The 20,852-nt window shown below is 37.5% G+C and overlaps 2 protein-coding genes across 3 annotated transcripts; both read left to right on the top strand.

The window, feature by feature from the left end:
- The first annotated feature begins 873 nt into the window (after positions 1–873).
- LOC140831620 (NADH dehydrogenase [ubiquinone] flavoprotein 2, mitochondrial-like) lies at positions 874–5,167 on the top strand. 2 transcript variants are annotated; one of them, XM_073195373.1, is made up of 10 exons: positions 874–1,090; positions 1,207–1,239; positions 1,334–1,399; positions 2,079–2,195; positions 3,686–3,763; positions 3,858–3,963; positions 4,096–4,142; positions 4,498–4,575; positions 4,667–4,732; positions 4,799–5,167. In XM_073195373.1, the coding sequence occupies exons 1-10, from the start codon at positions 1,025–1,027 to the stop codon at positions 4,904–4,906; spliced, it is 765 nt and encodes a 254-aa protein (XP_073051474.1). In that variant the 5' UTR covers positions 874–1,024; the 3' UTR covers positions 4,907–5,167. The 2 variants fall into 2 exon arrangements, with proteins under 2 accessions (XP_073051474.1, XP_073051466.1); XM_073195365.1 differs by having other exon boundaries at positions 1,334–1,408; positions 2,088–2,195.
- A 549-nt stretch (positions 5,168–5,716) lies between these two features.
- Positions 5,717–20,759, top strand: LOC140831609 (tryptophan synthase alpha chain-like). Its single transcript, XM_073195354.1, has 9 exons — positions 5,717–5,973; positions 6,298–6,444; positions 6,561–6,626; positions 18,894–19,002; positions 19,323–19,399; positions 19,755–19,832; positions 20,090–20,167; positions 20,285–20,344; positions 20,431–20,759. Exons 1-9 carry the CDS (start codon positions 5,785–5,787, stop codon positions 20,563–20,565), a joined length of 939 nt encoding a protein of 312 aa, XP_073051455.1. The 5' UTR covers positions 5,717–5,784; the 3' UTR covers positions 20,566–20,759.
- The last annotated feature ends 93 nt before the right edge of the window (positions 20,760–20,852 follow it).

Here is a 20,852-nt window from a genome sequence, read left to right as displayed (position 1 = left end):
CGAGACTTAAACCGTACCGTACACCAGGCTTGGCTATTACATATATTGAATTTTGAAGGTTGTATTTCGTTTTCATGATAGCAATTGATTATGAATATAATTTGTTTGATGGTTATGCAGAAAAGTTTAAGAATAGAAGCAAATATAGTAAATAAATTGTGAATTTGGGTGTGAAAATGATAGGTGTGTGAGTGGGACAATATTTTTAAAGGATATAATTGTCTCTGTGTGTGTATATAATTTCAAAGAAAATGATCTTTGGGCCTATAAAGGAGATATGAGATTTCTTTTCTTTTTTTTTTCTTTTATATAACAACACGCATATGTAAATCAAAAGGAAAGTTTTTAAGATATTTTAATGATATGTCAAATTTTAATGGGCGTGTGGATGTCGGTCTTCAGATCAGGGTGCTCCACCAAAGTTGATGGTCTATTATGGAGATTTAAGTCAGAAACTTTAAGATCCATTCTGAGGAATTAAACCAGAAATCATATGCATTATGGGAAGTTAAGCCAGAAACTTTAATATATATGCTGATGAGTTAAGTCATAAATCATTGTAAAGTTTTGTTCATATATATAATCATATATATTTATATGGTAGATATGCTATGATTTACCTTCTTTATTTTTACCAAAATTTTAGTTTCAATTTTTTTTTTCATTTTTTGTCCCTAAAATATAATAAATAGCAAAATTTAGTTCTTACTATTATATTTAAACATAAAATTAACAGCGAGGAATAATTTTATTATAATTTTAACAAAAAAATAATATATTTATGTTTGTTAACATGAGCGTGGTGGGCCGTTTGGCACTTCACCTGGCGGTCCAGGCCCAATGTTTGGAATTGGCCAGCTCAATCTGGTCTTGTGTCTATTAACCCGGTGTGGCGTAATACGCACTCCCGTTTACGATAGGACATAGCGGACCTCGATCTTCTGTAACAACTGGATTCTGCCCCCAAATCTCTATTCTCAGTGTCGGAGCTGTATATCTCAGGATCCTCGAGTTCATTCGGAAAATGTTACGCCGCCTCGCCTCTCAACGCATTCTCGAGATACGTCAGGCCTTGCGTCAATTCCCCCAGGTTTGCTCCATTTCAAGAATTTCTTCTTTGTATTTATCGCACCTATCAATCATTCAATCTGTTCGAAAATTTCGGTTTTGTTTGTCCTTTCGGGTTTATGAACGACGTTTGTGCAGCCATCGCGATCGTTTTCGACTGCGCTGAACTATGTAAGTTGATTATTGTTTTCCTCGGAATCAAAATATTCGACTTTATATTATGTTAGAATTTGTTCCATTTTTTTTAAATGGCCGAGGAATGCAGCATATTGATGGCCCAGACAATAATCCGGACCTTCCATGGGAATTCACCGATGCAAACAAAGAAAAGGCTAGTGATGTTTATTATTTGTGATTATTGAACACACTCGAATTTTTGTGTGATTTTAGTAACACTGTTTTGATGTAGGCGTATATTTATCTGTCATTCCTTTTTTTTTTATTCAGCTTCCAACTTCACTTTTCGCATTGGTTTCAAATTTTGTATCTGGGAATCAATTTTTCCAGCAACAGATTTAGCTGATAATTTTATCATCTGTTTGAAGGTGTGAGGTTATCTTAGTTGTGGTTCTTCCGTAAATAGCATATAAATTGGCTCATTTGAAAGGAATTAGACATTCATCAGTGCCCTTTGTGTTAAACATAGACGGTCATGGGAATCCAGGGACTGGATGACTGCCAAGAATAGCAACTATTTGGCATGTTTGCTGAAATCAATGCACATTTCGTGATAATATTTGTTTCATTGATGTCTTATGGAGGACTCCACCAGTCATTAATTTTGTAGATTCACTAATCTGCTTTGAGGAATTTTTTTAGAATCAACTTAAGATCATAAATGTTGCATTCTTGATCATTTTTTTTGTGCCTATATCCTTGTAATGCAATGGAGCTTTAGTTTTGAGTCATGCAAGCTTCGCACTCAGATACGCGTTATCGTGTGAAAGTTCTCTCAAAAGCTAAGATCAGGCTATTCACTGGTTAGCTACTGTTGTGTTTGATTTTTACAGGTTAAGGAGATAATATCTCACTATCCTTCCAACTATAAGCGATCTGCTGTCATCCCTTTATTGGATCTTGCACAACAGCAACATGGAGGGTGGCTCCCAGTTTCGGCTATGAATCATGTATGTTGACATCATTGCATTGTATTGCCATATTGATTCATCTGATTTGAATAGGATGGCATTGACAATTACCATCAACATAAATCATGAATAAGATTATTGTCTCTGATCTGGCTTAACTATCAAATAACTTGATTCTCATGCAATTTAATTTTAGTAGCTTGTCATCATCATGATTTGCAGTAATGAAGGTTCCTTGCTACTTGAACCGTTGAAGAATTCCTCTGTTATTGTTTAAGGAGCATATCTAATTTCTAAAATGGCAATGAAGTCGTCTACTTTCCTTTAGCTTTTATGTGCATAAGTGAATGTTAAAATATAAAGTGCTTCAAGGACTCAATGCTTTTGATTTCCCTTGGAAAGAAGTAGGGATGCTGAACTACTATCACATATCGGACCACTAGACATTTAGGTACCGTTTGTTCATGGATGAGATAGATGAGTGAAGGATGTATTATAAGTGTGATAAGAAAATGAAAGTTAAGGATAATGATATAATGTGATAATTTATATGGTGTTTGATAAGATTATAAAATGGTCATGTATTAATTAATTAATATTCTTGTAACAAGTTAATAAATAATTAAATATTAATAAAAGTACTTTATTAAAACAAATTTAATCGAATATTAAATAAATTTATTTAAAGATATAAATTAATCATTAAAAATAAATTAGAAAATATGAAACCATTTAAGTTTTTCATAGAGTTAATTAATGAAAATATAATTTTATATATATTTAATTTTATAGATTTTCATTGTATTATTTATTTTACTGGTCGTAAAAAAATGTAATTTATTTTGCATCAAATTATTTATTTTGCTGATTGTACAAATGAATTGATGTATTTTCAAAAATAATTCAAAATTGATATTACTTAATCCATTTATTTTAAAATTTTAATAAAATAGTGTTTCAACAATATTAATGATTTGTTTTTGGAAAATGGCGCAATTAATATTAATGATTTTTAACGTTGAAAAGAATCAAAATAAATACAATCGAGTGAAGAAAAAAGGTATCATCCTGGATTAATATCTTCGAAGCCGTCAAAACTCCATGGACAAGACCACCAATCATAGATTTTTATTTTTTCCAAGTTTTAGGTGGGCGTTAATTTGTGGCAATATCCCTACTACTGTGCAAAATGGTGTGAATTATACCGAGGGGAAAGAGGATGCCTTCTACATGGAAAACAGTATTTTATAACGGGCCTGGGCTTTAGAAATAAGTGAACCGAACGTAACATATGGCTTGCTAGAAAACTATCCTGCACTCATAAGCCATACCGAACGGTGCCTTAGGATATGAAGCATTATTGAACAGGTAACTTGTGGAGCATGTGTTGATATTAAATGCTTCCGTATTCAAATGGTTACTGGCACATATAATGGCAAAAGTAGACAGTGGTCATATTTAGCAAAAGCAGCAGACGTGATCATGTTTAATGTTTCTGTAGTCTTGTGATTTTTCTTCATTGCTTAAAGGTGGCAAAAATTATTGAAGTTGCCCCAATTCGTGTATTTGAGGTTGCAACCTTCTATTCGATGTTCAACAGAACAAAGGTGAGATCTTTTGCATCAATTTTGTGATAATTAGGATTTTTCATTGTTAAATTTGAAGCTCGCTTAACTTGACAAATTACTTTGGTGATCTTAGGTTGGCAAATACCATCTTTTGGTATGTGGTACGACACCTTGCATGATACGTGGTTCTAGGGAAATTGAAGAAGCATTATTGAAACATCTAGGAGTAAAGCGGAATGGTAATGTAATGAATGGCTTGTGCAGTAATTTTGCTTTGTTTGATTTCGTTTGAAATAAACTTGTTTTGGTGATTTTGATCTCGTCAAAACCTAGCCTGATTTATATTTGGAATCCTTAATTAATCTTTTCAGAAGTAACCAAGGATGGCCTATTTTCTGTTGGAGAAATGGAATGCATGGTGAGTCGTCCTGATGATATATTCTATCTGGAATAACCTCCTTTTATGTAATGTACCTATGGTCTACCATTGATGCCAAGTAGTAGTGATGGACTTCACTTTTGAGTTCTTGGTCTGTTGTCCCAAAAGATCTGTTTTGGTATTTCAGATTCTTTCCCTTGTGAAAGTAGGTGATTTGTTCTTGAATCAAAATATGACATGAATTTTCTTAAATGTAACATGAATTTTCTTAAATACCCGACCCGTATCTTTATTTTGAACTTTTGTTGTCTAAATTACCGAACAGCTATGAAAGATGGTTTGTTTATGTGTTTTGACTGAAACGTGATCTGGGATATATTATTGTTCTCCATAGGGATGTTGTGTAAATGCTCCGATGATTACAGTTGCTGATTACTCTAATGGATCTGAGGGATATGCATACAATTATTATGTAAGCTCATTTGTTTCTCATTTTCATGTGGTGACACCTCTAATTATTTGAACCTCGTATGATATTATGTCTGCGTCTCTTTTACTCACAGGAAGATGTTACTCCTAAGCGAGTCGTTGAGCTGGTCGAGGCTTTGAGAAGAGGGGAAAAGCCACCGGTAAGACAAATCAGTTGAAGAGGCATAATTCATAAATTCATTGATTTAAATATTTAAAATTTTCAGCGTGGCACGCAAAATCCAAATCGCATCAACTCTGGACCAGAAGGTGGGAACTCTACATTGCTAGGCGAGCCTAAGGCTCCTCCATGTCGGGATCTTGATGCATGCTGAACAAGTTGGTTTTTTGCAATATTTGTCCATAATAATCATGCAAATTTGTTGGATTTGAGAGCATCACAGGCTATAAGTTGTTTGGCTACTTAAATATATCTGTATTTAAACCTTTCACTGTTAGTTGTATGGCTGCCTTTGTAATGGATAAAATTTGTTGTTTCGTTTTATGTTAACATTTCCCCCTTGCACAAATATGATTCAGAAGCAATATGTGTAATAGTGTTAGTAATCCGTGATATAGATATTACGTTCTGATGATACACGAAAATTTATATATACTAATAGATATATTTCATTTAATTCAAATAATCTAAAGAAATGATTATTTCAAAAAGTAGTCCATAAATTTAAATTACTCTGCTCTGAAACGACTTCAACAGGAGGAAATTGATCTTCATTCTATCAAAAAAAGAAAGAATCTTTTGTGGTTTTACGAATCTTTATCTGTTAGATGGGTCGATAAATATTCACAATAAAAAGTAATATTCTTAGCATAAAAAGTAATAATTTTTCATTGATGACTCAAATAAAAAATTCGTCTCATAAAATACGATTTGTGAGATGGTTTAACATAAATTTTGCAAAAAAGAAAAAGACGAAAAATCACAAAATGTATGTTTGGAAAAAGAAATTTGAACTGTTTTCTAAAATTATATCATTTTATATTGAAAAAGAAATTTGAACTGTTTTCTAAAATTATATTATTTTGTATTGAAAAAGAAATTTGAACTGTTTTCTAAAATTATATTATTTTATATATATTGAAAATGAAATTTGAACCGTTTTCAAAAATTATATTATTTTATATTATTTCCTCGTCCTGAAACCCTTTAGTAGCAGTCGAAGTAGCGTGAGAGAAGCATGAAAGCGGATTGATGGCTGCGGCGGCGATTGGAGCCTGCTCCCTCCAACTAAAGACCAATCGGAGTATCTCCAACCGCCGTTCTTCTCTCTTCTCTTCAATGAAGAAATCACTCAAGCCTAGGCCCATTATGGCCACCATCTTGTCTTCCCCAACTTTGGGAATATCCGAAACTTTTTCCAGATTAAGGGAGCGAGGAAAAGTGAGCATTTGGGTTCTTTTTTCAATTTTTTTTTTGCTACACCTAACCCGTTTGAGCATCAGGATCACTGTTAAATGTGTTTTGTGTTACGGCTGGGATCGCGAATTATTGGTGATTCCGTTCATTGTGCAGAAGTGAAAACATCTTAAAATGGCTTTCTTGAATAAGTCAACCTCGATATTCTTTCAAAAATTTAGTCCATGGTCATGCCGGCATCTATTGTTCCTAAAGATTTCGATTTTAAATAGTGTGCGCGCTTGTGTTTGTCTCCGTCCATTCTTTAAATAAATAGATTATTTATTTGTATTCTTTTTTGTGGGAAAGGTGGCGTTAATTCCATACATTACAGCCGGTGATCCTGACCTTTCAACCACTGCAGAAGCACTGAAGGTCCTCGACTCCTGTGGCTCAGACATCATTGAATTAGGAATGCCTTATTCAGACCCTTTGGCCGATGGTCCTGTGATACAGGTTTGAAAATGTGGTGGCTTGTAGTCTTAGTAAAACATTTTTTTGATGTGAAGCTTGAAGAACTGACAATTTTATTATGTCTGGTTGGTTCCAATTCATTTCATCTTCTTTCACAGGCAGCTGCCACTCGATCATTAGCGAGAGGAACCAACTTCGAGAAAATCATTGCAATGTTGAAGGAAGTAAGTGTTTTTCTTAACTGGATGTGAGACCACAAGTGCTGCTAATTTGATATGTCAATGAAGTTGGGCTACAATTGTGACACCCCAACTCATGACTGAGCCCTCGAGATATGCCACCTTATCTAAGTATATCTCGTGCGGAAATAGTCTTTTGAAGTATTATAGACAGTAAAAAAAATCTACTAAACTTTATTAGCGGAAGCGGATCGAACAAAGCACCAGTAAATTTCGATGGAGTTATTACAAGATCAGACTAAAAACATAAAAAAAAAGATTTATTATAAATATTTCAGAGAACCACTACTAGATCATTCACTGACATTTCCTTCTTTATCCAATTCCGGTATACCTGCCTCTGGAAATTACCATGGATAAAGAAAATAGAGAGATTAAGTCTTTAAGGACTCGGTGAGATTTAAATAATAATCAATATGATATTAAATTTAACAGAATGATATAATAGACAATAGGGCGAGCATCCGACTTTATGAATGCACAAGATAGAAAATATGATTAGCAAGAATAACGAGCTAAGTGAACTAATATACTCGGATCAAAGTCACGTTGTTCAATGGACTCAATCTCCAGACCAAAGTCCGTTGTCCAGGGCTCCGTCTTGGTCAATCATTTTATCATTCATTCATTCGTTGATTAACCAAGACCTTATTTGGTGAAAGTTCGATAAGAATGATATGAGAACTTTTTAGTGAAGCATGCCATCATTATGTAATAACAATAATGAGTAAATTAATTAGAATAAATTTGACCATGATGTGATCAAGATGATGGATTCGATCGGTAAGAAGGATATAGTCATGATTGATGATTTATTATGATAGAAGGAGTGGCCATCGAAGTGATGCATCAACGAGATTACGAGATACAATAATTATGCACAAGCACAAGAAATCAATAAAACATGGCAATTATCATTTAATAAAATATCATATCATAATTTCTAGGCCAACTGCCAAAGTTATAGGAAGAACGGTAAAAGTAAATTCCTCACCTTAGTAACTTACTATAGATGAGTGTGAGAATCCAAATTTCAAGTCAATCCTATTGACCAAGGTGATTAACATTAGTATAGCATAATACTTCCTAATTCATTTTTAATATAGACTATCCCCAAAATTAGCTCATAACTTTATATTTTATTTGGTGACATAAAATACCATAGTAATAAGCATATAGAAAATCTTTGGACTCGTCTTATGTCTTAGTAAGAGTATGTACTTTAAATGTTCATAATAATTTACAAAATGTTATACCAAAAGTAACATCATAATTTTTATTTATTTATTTACTTCATATTTTAAATATATAAATACGAATATATTACTCACAAACATATAAAAAAAATAGCTTGCAAGTCCAAAAATTATAAAACTTCAAAATTACTTCTAGTGATATGTTTTTAAAGTATTGAAGACTAGAAACAAGTATATAAGATTCAAACGATCATACAAGTATCATATAATAACCGAAAATCATAGTTTTAACATTTAAAAATTTATAGTAAATGAAATACTCATCCAAAATTTACGAAACTTGCACATCAGCCTAGAATAATATAGAGCATGCTTCGAAAAATTGAATATTCATTTTTCACCAGCACGTGCGGCGGCGCGAGGCCGGCGTCATGCCACCACGCGCAGCCAAATTTTTTCCAGCAAACTTAAAATACGATTTCCTACAACTCTTATGTTATAAACTTTCTGAAATTCCCAGCTGAAACGTGCCAGAAAAGGAAAAACTAGTAAAACTCACACCCCGACCTCGGCTGCCGGAAAACACTATTTCCGAGGCCGATTCCGGGAAACCAAAGATATGAATGAGAAGTATGACATACAATGAACAATTTTCGTGTTTAAACTAAGGTGAAATACGGTCAGCAAAGGTTCGGAAATCGGGAGTGAAAACAGTACCTGAAAAGTGAGTTTTCCGGCACTATTTCCTTCTCGGGCAGTGGTGGTTTATGAATTTTGACGAAAAATGAGCTGCTAATTTTTCGACACCTCCTTCTCTGATAGCTTTCTGGGTAAGTAGAGAGTTTGAGGAATTTTTCTAGAATTTTTGAGGTATAGAAATGAATTTTTTCCTATTCTTCTCAACTATTGAAAAGCCTCATTCTCACACCACTCAAATCCAACTCTAGACCAGCCCTTAAAACTCGAAATTAGGCTAAGAAACTCTTGAAATTCATCAAGTGAATGGCTTCTTTTATAGGCAAGAAGCAAGGCTTTCCTCCAATCCATGTTGGACATCTTCCGATTGCCGGTTGGGCAAGAAGGGAGGTGGAGTGTTAGTTAAGCAAGTATGATGATGATACCTCCCTATGCATGCATGTATGAGTAGATAAAAATATATTTAAATATTTGACTTAGTTATTTCATTTTAAAATAAAAAAATTATTTGTAATATATAATAATTAAATATATACCTAATTATGGAGTATTACAACAATATTATGTTTGACATCTTGTTACGCATTTTAATAATATCACGGGCTTTAAATTGTTGGGCCTGCTTTGTGTATTGGAAGGATCTAGAAATGAGAATGGTAAATAAAGTGTCGTGGAGGGGTGGGTTCAGGATTTGGTTATTCTGTTAATTTGGGGTTTTGGGAGTAAATACTAGCATAGGCTAGGGGAGAGGAGTGATCCTCTTGTTGTCTTTGGGTTTGTTTCGATCTTCATTTCTTCTTCTTGTTTGGCTCTTGTCTATCTTTTCTGCGATATTATTTGTGGATCGTAACAAGTGGTCCCCGAACTGCCGGATTTGATGGAGGGAGAAAACATGACAACTAGAGAAGTGGAAAAATTGGAAGGATTAAAGAAGACATTGTTTGTTGGACATAGGAGGACAAATAAAATTCATCTACCGATCTATCGGGTCCTTCGTAGAATTGAATCCCTTTGTGGAACAGTATATAAATGGGAGGAGTCTGGGGAAGAATCGGCCTCGGCAACCGACAACATGATTAATCACCATCTCAAGAGAAGAAATCGGAGGAAAAAGAATCATGCAAGGAAAAGTGGGCTGAAGCAGAAGATTTGATTAGTAGAAGGGGATGTCAAAGCACTGGTTCCGAGGGAGTTAAATCCATGATGTGATAGACCCGGGTTTGATGTGATAGACCTGGGTTTGATGTGGTAGACCCAATTGGAAGGTCAATTAATGTTGAAAATTTAAAAAGAAATTCCATACAGAGGTTGCAAGTTTCTGACGGAGAAATTAATCAAAAGATATAGGTCGGAATGCAGCTAAAATTCTCATGAGGGCTGGGCACCATGGAGCCTGAAAGCTGACAACCCAAGAGTTTGACGAAAAATACAAGGGCTATTGGGCCGAGGATTGATTATTGGAAAGAAGAGGAAGCTAATGGCGCAATTACAGTTATTAGGGATAGGGATTTGAGACATGAGATCGAGCAGCGATTTGTAGCGAATGTGGGGGCATACGCAGTGGGTTGTGGAGGAGCAAGAATGCATGAATTATTACTTTTTGTGGACCTTAATTGAAGAGAAAAAAGCCCATAAGAATACAAGATCGGCCCAAATAGTTAGCTTTGGGCAATTAAATCAAAACAAGGAGAGCATGTTAATTTGTCTCCTAACGCAAGAAGAGGGAGGGATAGGGACAAGTTGGTTGCAAATGACAATGGGAGATAAATTAGATAATCGCCCAAAGCCAGGGGCTCACACCAACAGGGCGGCGTCCATTGTGGAAACTGGCTTGAGCAGGCGGGCGATGAAACCAGAAAGACCAAAACCGTGGCCCAAATATTTTAAAGAAAGAAGAGTAAAATGGCAAGGTGTTGAAGAAATTGAGGTAGAGCTGTCTGAACAGGAGTGGAAGGAGCTCAGAGAGAAAGAACTAAAAGGTGAAAGAGCGGAAGATTCCAAATCCAAGTTTTTTTTTATAGGAAACTAAAATTTTACTAAAATTTGAAATCTTTTACATAGAAAGCGGATGAGTGATCCGCGGAATAGAAGGAAGTACAACAAATATGTCAATACATTACGAACTTCCAATCCCTAACTACATCTGAAATAGCAAGATGCCCCATTTGATTGATATTTCTTGTTGACGCCGCGACCCTGAATTTGAGCACCTCCCATACTTTGTCAATCGAGTCATTCTAGTCATTGAAAATTCTGTTATTTCTCTCGAGCCATAATGTCCAGAACGTGTAGTGAACGACCATATACCAAAAGGTTCTAGCAGCCCCTTTTTGAATTCCAGGATCTAAGATGAACATATCTTTCGCCCTTCTCGGAAAAACCCAATAAAATCTCAGCTCTTGCATCACCTTAATCCATATGCTTCTCGAAAATGAATAATGTATCAGTAAATGATATTGATCCTCTTCGTTGTTTCAACATAGGTAGCACCACTGTGGCCTTAAAGCACAAGATTGCCATCTTCTTTGCACCAAATCAGAGGTCGGTAATTTGCCCAGTACGACGATCCACGAGAAAATTTGAATCTTTTGCGGGATAGGTACTTTCCATATATGATTAAAAGGTGGAAAAACAGGGAAATTATCTAATGGAAAGAAAGACTCGTAAAAAGATCGGACAGAGAACAAACCCGTAGAATCCCCCAACCACACCCTAACATCCTCCGAACCCAACTCTAATCTGACCGACTCTAAGACCTCCACAAGATTAGCAAACTCACCCAGTTCTAGATCACTAAGATTTCTCCTAAAGCGCACGTCCCAACGATAATTATCACTGACTACCAAATCAACAACCTCAATAAAATTACGAATTGGTTTATTGACGACGGTGCAAATCCTAAACAAAGACGGAAAGCGTTCTTTGAAAGAAGGACCCCCTCCCCCCCCCCAAACATCCTCCCAAAACCTGATGTAATTCCCCCCTCTCAAAACTTCACTCAATAGTTGAATTGCCGGGAAAGAACTTGGAAATAAATTTCCAAGGGCTTCTGAAAGTCGCGTTCCTGGCCAATCCCAAGTCCCATCCATTCTCTTGAAGACCATAAATGCTTTTAACGACGTTCTTCCACAACTGCTCTTTTCCATCTATACCTCGCCACCACCATTTCCCAAGTAATGCTTTGTTCCTCAAACCAATATTCCCCAATCCTAATCCTCCCCTCTCCTTAGGTATGCATACTTGATCCCACCCAACAACGTTACATCGCTTGTCCCCGTCCGCTCCATCCCACAAGAAATCTCGCATTAGTTTTTCCATGATTTTTGCAACTTTCGCTGGCACCCTAAACAAGGACATGTAATAAGAAGGCATTGCGCTTAACACAGATTTTATTAGGGTCAACCGACCACCTCTTGATAAGAAAGATTTCTTCCAGCTTGATAGTTTCTTAGACATTTTTGTAAGGACAGGTTCCCAAAAATCGAGAGTCATAGGTTTCCCTCCCAATGGTACCCCAAGATACTTGATTGGCCAGACATCATTTTTGCACCCAATTGCTTGTGCCAAACCAACAACTTCCTCCTCCTCGCAATTAATCCCCAACACAACGCTTTTTTCAAAGTTAATCTTCAACCCCGATTTCTGCCCGAATAAATTGAGTAATTCCACTATCTTCCTCAAATGTCTTTCCGTTTGTACCAAAAACAACGTATCATCTACAAATTGAATATGCGAGATTTCCAAATTTCCCCTGCCAACCACCAGTCCTCTTACCTCATTCAATCCCTTAGCCCTGTCAACCAGCCTTCCCAAAGCGTCAATGACCAAGTTGAAAAGAAAAGGTGACAAAGGATCACCTTGTCGTAGTCCTCGCTCCCCTCTAATTTTACCCCTCGGTTTTCTGTTTATAAATATCGAGAACGAAACGTTAGACATACACCCTTTAATCCACTTCCTCCATCTTTCTTCAAATCCTTTTTTTTTCTAGCACATAATCAAGAAACCTCCAATCTACGTTATCATACGCCTTCTCCAAATCCACCTTCATCACCCAACCTTTTTTTTCTTCTTACGGTGTTCCTCAACCACTTCATTTGCAACAAGGCAACAATCCATAATTTGTCTTCCTTTGATAAAAGCACACTGATTCTCGGATATTGTATCGCTCAAAACTCTTTTAAGTCTGTAGGTCAACACTTTGGCCATTAGCTTGTACAAACTCGTTGTGAGGCTAATCGGTCTAAAGTCATTGACCTTGATGGCATCTTGTTTCTTGGGAATTAGGCAAATGTAAGTTTCATTCAGTAATGCCGTTCACAACGCCGTCCTCATAAAATTCAGCAAATACCCTCATTAAGTACTCTTTTACCGTATCCCAATTATTTTGGAAAAATGCCATTGTGAATCCGTCCGGCCCCGGAGCTTTTGATCCTTCACTCTCGAACACCGCTTTTTTAACTTCTTCCTCGGAGAATGAAATTTCCAGCTCGTGTGCTGCACTTGTAGCCAAAGGGCTCCACTCCAACCCATCTAATCCTCCCCCTTCTGATTTCCTGTACAGATTCTTATAAAATTTTACTATATTCGCTTCAATCTGTTTCTCATCCGCAACCAAAGTTCCATCCTCCAACTCCATTTTATCTATAATTGATTTACTACTTCTGTTTCTCAACAATGAATGGAAGAACTTAGTATTTTGATCACCTTCCCTCAACCACCTCACTTTCGCTTTCTGGCTCTCCAATTGGAACTTTTTAAACCTCAGATTTTCCAACTCACATTTTGCTGCTCTTCTTTCGGAAATTAAGTATTCATTGCATCCTCCCTCGGTTTCTTGCTCATCCAATTGATTAATCCTATATGTCAACTCCGCAACTCTGACACCAACATTGCCGAAAATGTCTCTGTTCCAACTTGAGATATCCACTTTCATTTTTTTCATAAACTTGTACCCCTCCCACCCTTGATTCTCCCCAACATTCCACCAAGTGTGGACCAGATCTTTAAAATTTTTATGTGAAAGCCATACGTTCTCAAATCTGAACGGAGCAGGTCCACATTCCGACTTGTGGTATCTAAAATCACTGGATAGTGATCCGATGTAATTCGGGGTAAAACCTTTTGTCTGAAGTGAGGGAAAATGTCCCTCCAACCGTTCGAAATGAGATATCTGTCTAATCGGCAACATATCGGATCATCCCTGAAGTTAAACCATGTGTACTTTGCATTCAAAAGAGGTGGGTCACAAAGTCCCAATTCGCCTATCAACGTGTCAAAACATAACATGCTCGTAGTATTTGAAATCCTGTTCATCTTTTCTCCCGTGTTTCTGACCACATTAAAATCTCCTCCCAAGCACCACTTATCCCCGCATATAGAGCTCAATCCTGCCAGTTCATCCCAAAATCTCTCCCTCTCCCGGCCTGACTGGTCTATAGATTGCTGTGAACCACCACCTGTTGTCATCAATAGGCTTAATTTCAATTGACACCGAGAATTCACCTAACAAATTATTACTAACCACCACCACTCTCGGATCCCATATCACAAGTATACCTCTCGATCATCTCTCCGACGGTAGACAGAGCCAATCCACAAATCTGGACTTCCACAAACCAGTCACAAACCACTTGTCAACAAGTTCTTTTCTAGTTTCTTGAAGCACCACAATGTCAGGATTTTCCTTACGTATCACCATTCGTACCAACTCTCTTTTCTTTGCCGTCCCTCCACCCCTGATATTCCAAGAGAAAATCTTCATAACAAAATTCCTTGACCCTTCGAGGACTCTTCTCTCTCATAATTAATTCCACACTTCAACCTATTCAACTCTCTCTTCAACGTACAGCTTGTAAACTGCCCCGCCACCCCACATAAGCCGTCTGCACAAGCTGCCACTTTATCCGTTTCAACCACCCCTTCGTCGACCCTTGTAGCCCTTCGGAGTTTTCTTTCCCATAGCCCGGCAATTCAACTACCCTCACCCCCACCGCCTAAAAGACCACGAGACAACCCCAATACAGAGAATGACGAAGGAAAGATCGAAGCTTGACATAATGGTTTAGAATAGAAGAATGAAAATTGGTTAGTACCTGTCCCATAGCAGATGTCACATTCTCATGATGATTTAATTCGGCATTTGATACAATCCTCTTTGGTGAAGAGAACATCTCCTTCATGATTGTTACCTTTTCTTCACCTTTGGTTGAATCTTCTGACTGTATAGTACCATGACTATCAGTGTCTGAGCATTCAAAATCTAACTCATTTTCAAGCAGATCATCATCCAAGTCGTCAAACTCCATTATTGTTTCGCTATCAAATTCTTTAATCCCGCCATGCTTGATTCCATAACTGGTGCCGAGATCTGTGGCCTTCTTCTCATCATCGTCGTGGCCCTTTTCTTTTATAGCACCGTTATTTTTATGTTTACGGCAATAAACATTCCCATAAGTCTTTACTGCATGTCTGCTGGTTCCTTTACTCCCGCTTATATGCTTGTCCTCGTCTCCTCTGTTATTGATTGATTGAATTGGCGATTGTTTGAAATTTGAAACTTGTTTCGGAACAACTCTCCTCAAGATTTTGTATACCTTGCCTCCATATTTTTGTGTTCCGGTTTCATTATTTCGCACTGGAAGGCTCTGTTGTTCCTTCAGGTATGTTGACACCTGCTGCTCTTTTGTGTTCACCCTGCTGTCCCCATAGGTCATCCCGTGTTTTCCTTGCGTCGGTGGTCAATGATGGTTCGCATATCTCCCTCAATTCTTTGTTCCCTTTGATAAGGACTGTTGTGGCCAATGTTTCTGTTTCCCCATCCCGCCAGCTTCCTCTTACCATTAACCACAACTTGTGCATAAGTTTGGCGTTGGTATTGTTCATATGCCAATGGATCAAAAGAAACCACCTGGATACTTATCTCTATAATCCCCCCTTCCAATGGAATACGCATCATGCTCCGAATAAACCCTCCTTCAAGGCCTTTAACATTAATCTTAGCCGCTTCCAGGTTATGGAAGAATAAAGTATCATCACTGATGGCCAGCAATCCCCCACACTGTTCCCCAATGATTTTGAAAGTATCATGTGACCAAAGGTTCGAAGGTACCCCTAAAACTTGTAACCAGCTGTTGCAACATTTTTGTATTCTTTCTTGCGTATTAATATCCGGTCTCCACTCCTCAAATTCCAAGGTTACCCCTTTCTCAAAGAATCCTCTTTTCAACTTAATATAATAAGCTAAATCTTCCGAGGTTGATGGCCACCGCACTGCCTTGTTAGCCTGAAAGGGAAATACCTCAACCGGTTTTTTGGTGGATTCCCATAATATTTCTTGAATAAGTTCCCAAGAGATGTTCACCCTTCCTTTAGTAATCACAACTGCTTCCTGCCACTTCCTCTTCATTGATTGATTACCATGTACCTTCGTAACTGTATGCTCCTTGTGGCTAATACTCCTCTTCATTTCCCTGTCATTAATCTGGCCATGGTTGTTCCTTAGCGGGTCGAAGCCACGGTGTAGCACGAGTTGGTGGTTTTTCCCTTGATATTTCCCTTACAATAGCACCCTCGATGAGGACGATATACTCTTCCATCCCCCTGAGTTATATCCGCTGGGCACTATTGTAGCTTGCTTCCTCCCATTCGAACTGAATTTTGACACTTCAATGAATCTTCCTCGTTTGTTTTCAAATTTCTGGAATGTGAAAACCGCATTCCGTCCCCTATATCTAGAGAACTCCGAACCTGGAAAGGGATTAGTGATGAACTCTTCAAATTTCAGGCTCACCCAGCGCGCTTCGGCACGATCAAAATCCATCATGTAACTCGACTTCCTGGTTCGTTCTTCCCACCAGATGGAACCGGCCCGATTTCCCAACCGTAACTTGAATAATTTGTGTTCAATGCGTATAATTTCATCGCAAACTGATTGCCCGGAACCTGTTTCATACCTCCATGTCTTCATATCTCTTACCGCTAGCTTAACTGTCTTGTAATCTCTGTAACGCCGCACTATTGGGGAACTTGCTGTGAGCTGCGTGAAAGATCTAGCAAATCGACGCGAACAGGTGAGAAGTTAAATCCCGCCGACGGCCATCGGCCAGCACCGGAGCCTGATTGGAGAAGCGATTGACGACACTCAGCAAAAGGAGAAACCGATTGAACAGTGGATGGCCTCGAACGGTTGAAAGCTAGGCGAGATGGAGAGCATTTTCAAATTTTTCTCTCTCTATTTTCCAAATCCAAGTTACTGAGGCAATTGCTTGATTTGGTGGAGAGTGCAAGAAAATCACGTGACCTTGCTGTTAATTTGATACGTTCAGGGGGAGCTGAACCAGCAGCTATGGAGGGTGGAGGTGAGGCAAGCAGAAAAACAGAAGTTCAGAGGAGGCTGGTATTGAAAAGGTACCCCGCTAAACAAGTTGGTAGTAAGGCAGTTTTCATAATATATGTCGGTACTGCTATTGAACACCCTCAAAGAAAAGTAATCAGTCTGGTGCTTGGTGAACTTCAGTTTTTAGTGTCAAACTTGGTCGCTTGTTGCATTCCGTACGCATCTATAATGAGAATAAATCAGTAACTACGTTATCTCAAGCTGTTTACGTCTGCAACAATTTGCTAAGTGGTTAGGTTCAACCAGGGTTGAGTACATAAAAGAACTAGAGCCCATTCCTGAATTTGAAATATATAATGAAATACGATACTTCCTGCAGAAAATACATCAAACCTACCTACTAAATTTTGTGAAGAGACGTCACTACGTTCCGCCAAGATTGCTTCATTGCAGTCTGAAAGTGTTGCATAGGAATAGTGGGTCAATGAGGTGTTTCTCAGAGAGGAAACCATGACAATGATTTGAAAAATGCATATTGGCATTTGGACAATGAAACTGTTCATGTTACTTGGAATATTGTTCCATTGACCATTGTGCAACTTAGATAACACAATCAATCTAGGTGCGATTGTTTCTGATTTTATATCCTAGATTGGGTTGTTCATCCCCATCAGGTGTTCCATCTTCAAGACGAGTATTCTGTACCTGTCTTTGGAATTACTATTGGCATAGCAGAGACAACCTGTATCAATAAGGGCCTGAATGAAGAAGCTCTTCTAGTCCTTGTGGGGCTTTTAAAGAAGTATCTAATGTATAATTCTGTTGAGATGGACGACCTGGAAGTCCAAGTGACGAGAAGAATTATTTCAACTGAAAAGGATCAACGGGCCTTGGGGCAATTGGATTCTTATGAGAGCTCTCTTGTTGAGGTCCACTCAAAAGGTGCTATTTTTGACCTTATGAGGACTCATTTCCATTATATGAAGAAAATTCAAGACCAAATCAATTTCTACTAACAACTCAAATGTGAGGGGAACTTTGGATAGAGCATTTGATGCATGGATCTGTCCAGTTGTATATTTGGTGATAGGAAATTGCAATGACCTCATTCTAAGATTATGTGAACCCATTGTGCTGGTTAAATCAGACGTTTTTTTATTATCATACATTATTGTTGATGTAGCTGGAAGAACGGGTTTAGATGTGTTTACAAACTATTCTCTTTGAAGGATGGCTCTCAGGTTCTTGCAAAATCGCGTCCACTCCAGTAGTTTCCGGAATAGAAGTTGATGTTGGATGGGCATGTTTTGCTTATGAGTTTGACCTTTCTATTGTTAAGACATCTAGGAATCTCGGTTTCCCAATCCTTTCATTGGAAAAGCTTCAGCCCAACAATTTTTCAGACTGCCAATCTCAATTTCTCAAAGCAGTGGTGATCATGTATAGAGGGAAGAAGAAAACTGGGCTGGACTCGTAGAAGTTCGAGTTTCAAGTCTCAGCCTTGAGGACAAGGGTGATTTTCCAGAAGACGGTATTGTTACAGATCGTAATACTATCATGGGCTTTAAATTGTTGAGCCTGCTTTGTGTATTGGAAAGATCTAGAAATGAGAATGGTAAATAAAATGTGAGGGAGGGGAGAGTTCAGGATTCATTCGGTTATTCTGTTAATTTGAGGTTTAAAATACTAGCATAGGCTAAGGGAGAGGAGTGATCCTCTTGTACATAGAGTTGTCTTTGGGTCTGTTTCAATTTCATATCAGTTAATATAATTTCATTGTCAATTTCTTATTCTTGTTTGGCTCTTGTGTATCTTGTCTGCGATAATATTTATGGATCGTTACACATCTTAGGTAATTTCCCCACGGGTTCTTTGTGTAACCTATTCTTTTGATTTTCTGGGAAATTGGGCATTTTGTCCACAACATTTGATTTTATTAGCAGAATAGCATCCGCAGCTGATTTTTAGCTTATTCTTGGTGACAGTGACATCATTTCTTAATTTAAATTTTTTGTTACATCACAGGTGGTACCTCAATTGTCTTGTCCGATTGCACTATTCTCGTATTATAACCCAATACTCAAGCGTGGTGTGGAGGAATTCATGACTACATTGCAAGATACCGGAATACATGGTAATATCGTTCACTTTGCATTCTTTTCCGTTTCACCATATCACGACACTCATATAGCCTGTTTGCCAAACTTGGAAACTTTCTTCTAATCGGTTAAATCTTTGTAACCAAAAGCCTCACGCGGTGCCTTGTGTAACCAAAACAATCATGTATTTTGTGCTTGATTACTCGTGAATTCCTCACCTTGATTTTCTACTTCATAAAATGTAACTACTCTGTGCATGTTTAGTTTGGCTTTGCCTCTGTTACATTTCTTTTGCTTCATACCCAGCCTATTTATTATTATTTTCCTATATAAAAAATGGGGGTCTTGTTTTCAGGGCTTGTTGTTCCCGATGTCCCTCTGGAAGAGACAGAGATATTGAGGAAGGAAACTGCCAACAAAAATATTGAGCTGGTTGACCTCTCCCATCAACAAATTTCTTCCTGACTTGATTTTGTTAATTCAAATGGTTATTTTTGTATTTCAGAAGTTTCCCTCTGGATGATGCTGTACAATAGAATTGGGTATATGGAGTTGTAGGAGGAATGTCCTGAGAGAATTGAAACACAAGTAAAATAGTACTGATACTAAAAAGTGTCAACAAAATTCTTGGACATTTTTTTGCTATGCTGTACATTAGGAAACAATTTGTCTTAATACTATTGCTGTATCGAGTCATCTATCAATTTCCAAAAATGCCCTTTTGGCCACAGTTAGCCATTTGCTTTTGGGGGCTTATCCAATGATCCATTTGAGCCTGCTATTTCAGGTACTGCTTACCACTCCAACAACTCCTACAGGACGAATGAAAGCCATTGTTGAAGCTTCCGAAGGATTTGTCTATCTTGTAAGATTCATTTCTTTTTATTTTAATTTTTGTTTCTTTTCGAGTTTTGGGTGGTTAGTGGTGGAAAGAGTAATCTTGTGAAGTATGCTTCCAATTTTTCTTTTTCAACCACAGCCATTTCTGTGTCAATGCAGCATTGACAGTGTGTAAAAAAAATAGCATCTGGGTATTGCCACCACGAGAACTCCACATATTCTTTTTCAAAAAATACTGATGCAGCCATAATTTTCGTTCTTTTTAAACTTATCTTCGAATAGGTGAGCACAGTGGGAGTCACTGGAGCACGAGCGTCTGTTAGTTTAAAAGTGGAGTCTCTCTTAAAAGAAATTAAAGAGGTAAGAATTTGTAGTACCTTGCCTTTTTTATTTTTTGAACATAAATACATTTCATGGTTCATCGTTGTGTTTTTTATGGTTGAGCCTTTTCTATGTCTATGACTATCTTTTTCACAGGCGACAAGCAAGCCGGTAGCGGTTGGGTTTGGCATATCAAAACCAGAACATGTTAAACAGGTTTGAATTGGTTGGTCAAAATCATAGTTAAACATCAATTACTATCTATTTTCATGTATTTAAATGTTTTATGTTGATTGTTTCAGGTGGCCGGATGGGGAGCAGATGGCGTGATTGTTGGTAGTGCTATGGTAAAACTATTGGGTGAAGCAAAATCTCCTGAAGAAGGGTTAAAAGAACTGGAATTGTTCACCAAAAACTTAAAATCTGCACTGTTGTGATGTGTTTGTCGTAGTTCTGCCTTTGTACCTTAAATTAAAGCCTTTCAGCATCGAGCAGAATTGGATGCAGCAATTGATTTGGCCTTCGGGAGAATAAATGGTTATGCTTTTTTCAGATAATTAAATGCATCTTTTGTGTAATAAATATATTCAAAATCTTTCAGCAATGGATACCTATCATTTGTAATTGTCCATGCTGGCTGTTAGATGTTTGACCCCATCATTTGTACAACACATGGAGAGTATTCGGTTGCCATAGCCAAAAGAAAGAATATTCACTGGATTAT

The sequence above is a fragment of the Primulina eburnea genome, chromosome 1 (genome assembly GCF_022965805.1).
Source record: "Primulina eburnea isolate SZY01 chromosome 1, ASM2296580v1, whole genome shotgun sequence".
NCBI classification, from domain to species: Eukaryota; Viridiplantae; Streptophyta; class Magnoliopsida; order Lamiales; family Gesneriaceae; genus Primulina; species Primulina eburnea.
The sequence above is the reverse complement of the archived record's forward strand: the minus strand, read 5'-3'. Positions and strand labels throughout refer to the sequence as shown.

What these genes read in the sequence shown, in the direction of transcription:
- LOC140831620 (XM_073195373.1), top strand. Translation starts at nt 1,025, where the DNA reads ATGTTACGCCGCCTCGCCTCTCAACGCATTCTCGAGATACGTCAGGCC. An exon ending in CGATGTTCAACAGAACAAAG is followed by an intron (nt 3,764 to 3,857) that starts GTGAGATCTTTT and finishes TGGTGATCTTAG; the next exon opens with GTTGGCAAATACCATCTTTT. An exon ending in TTGGAGAAATGGAATGCATG is followed by an intron (nt 4,143 to 4,497) that starts GTGAGTCGTCCT and finishes TGTTCTCCATAG; the next exon opens with GGATGTTGTGTAAATGCTCC.
- LOC140831609 (XM_073195354.1), top strand. Translation starts at nt 5,785, where the DNA reads ATGGCTGCGGCGGCGATTGGAGCCTGCTCCCTCCAACTAAAGACCAAT. An exon ending in GATTAAGGGAGCGAGGAAAA is followed by an intron (nt 5,974 to 6,297) that starts GTGAGCATTTGG and finishes TTTGTGGGAAAG; the next exon opens with GTGGCGTTAATTCCATACAT. An exon ending in CCAACAAAAATATTGAGCTG is followed by an intron (nt 19,400 to 19,754) that starts GTTGACCTCTCC and finishes CTGCTATTTCAG; the next exon opens with GTACTGCTTACCACTCCAAC.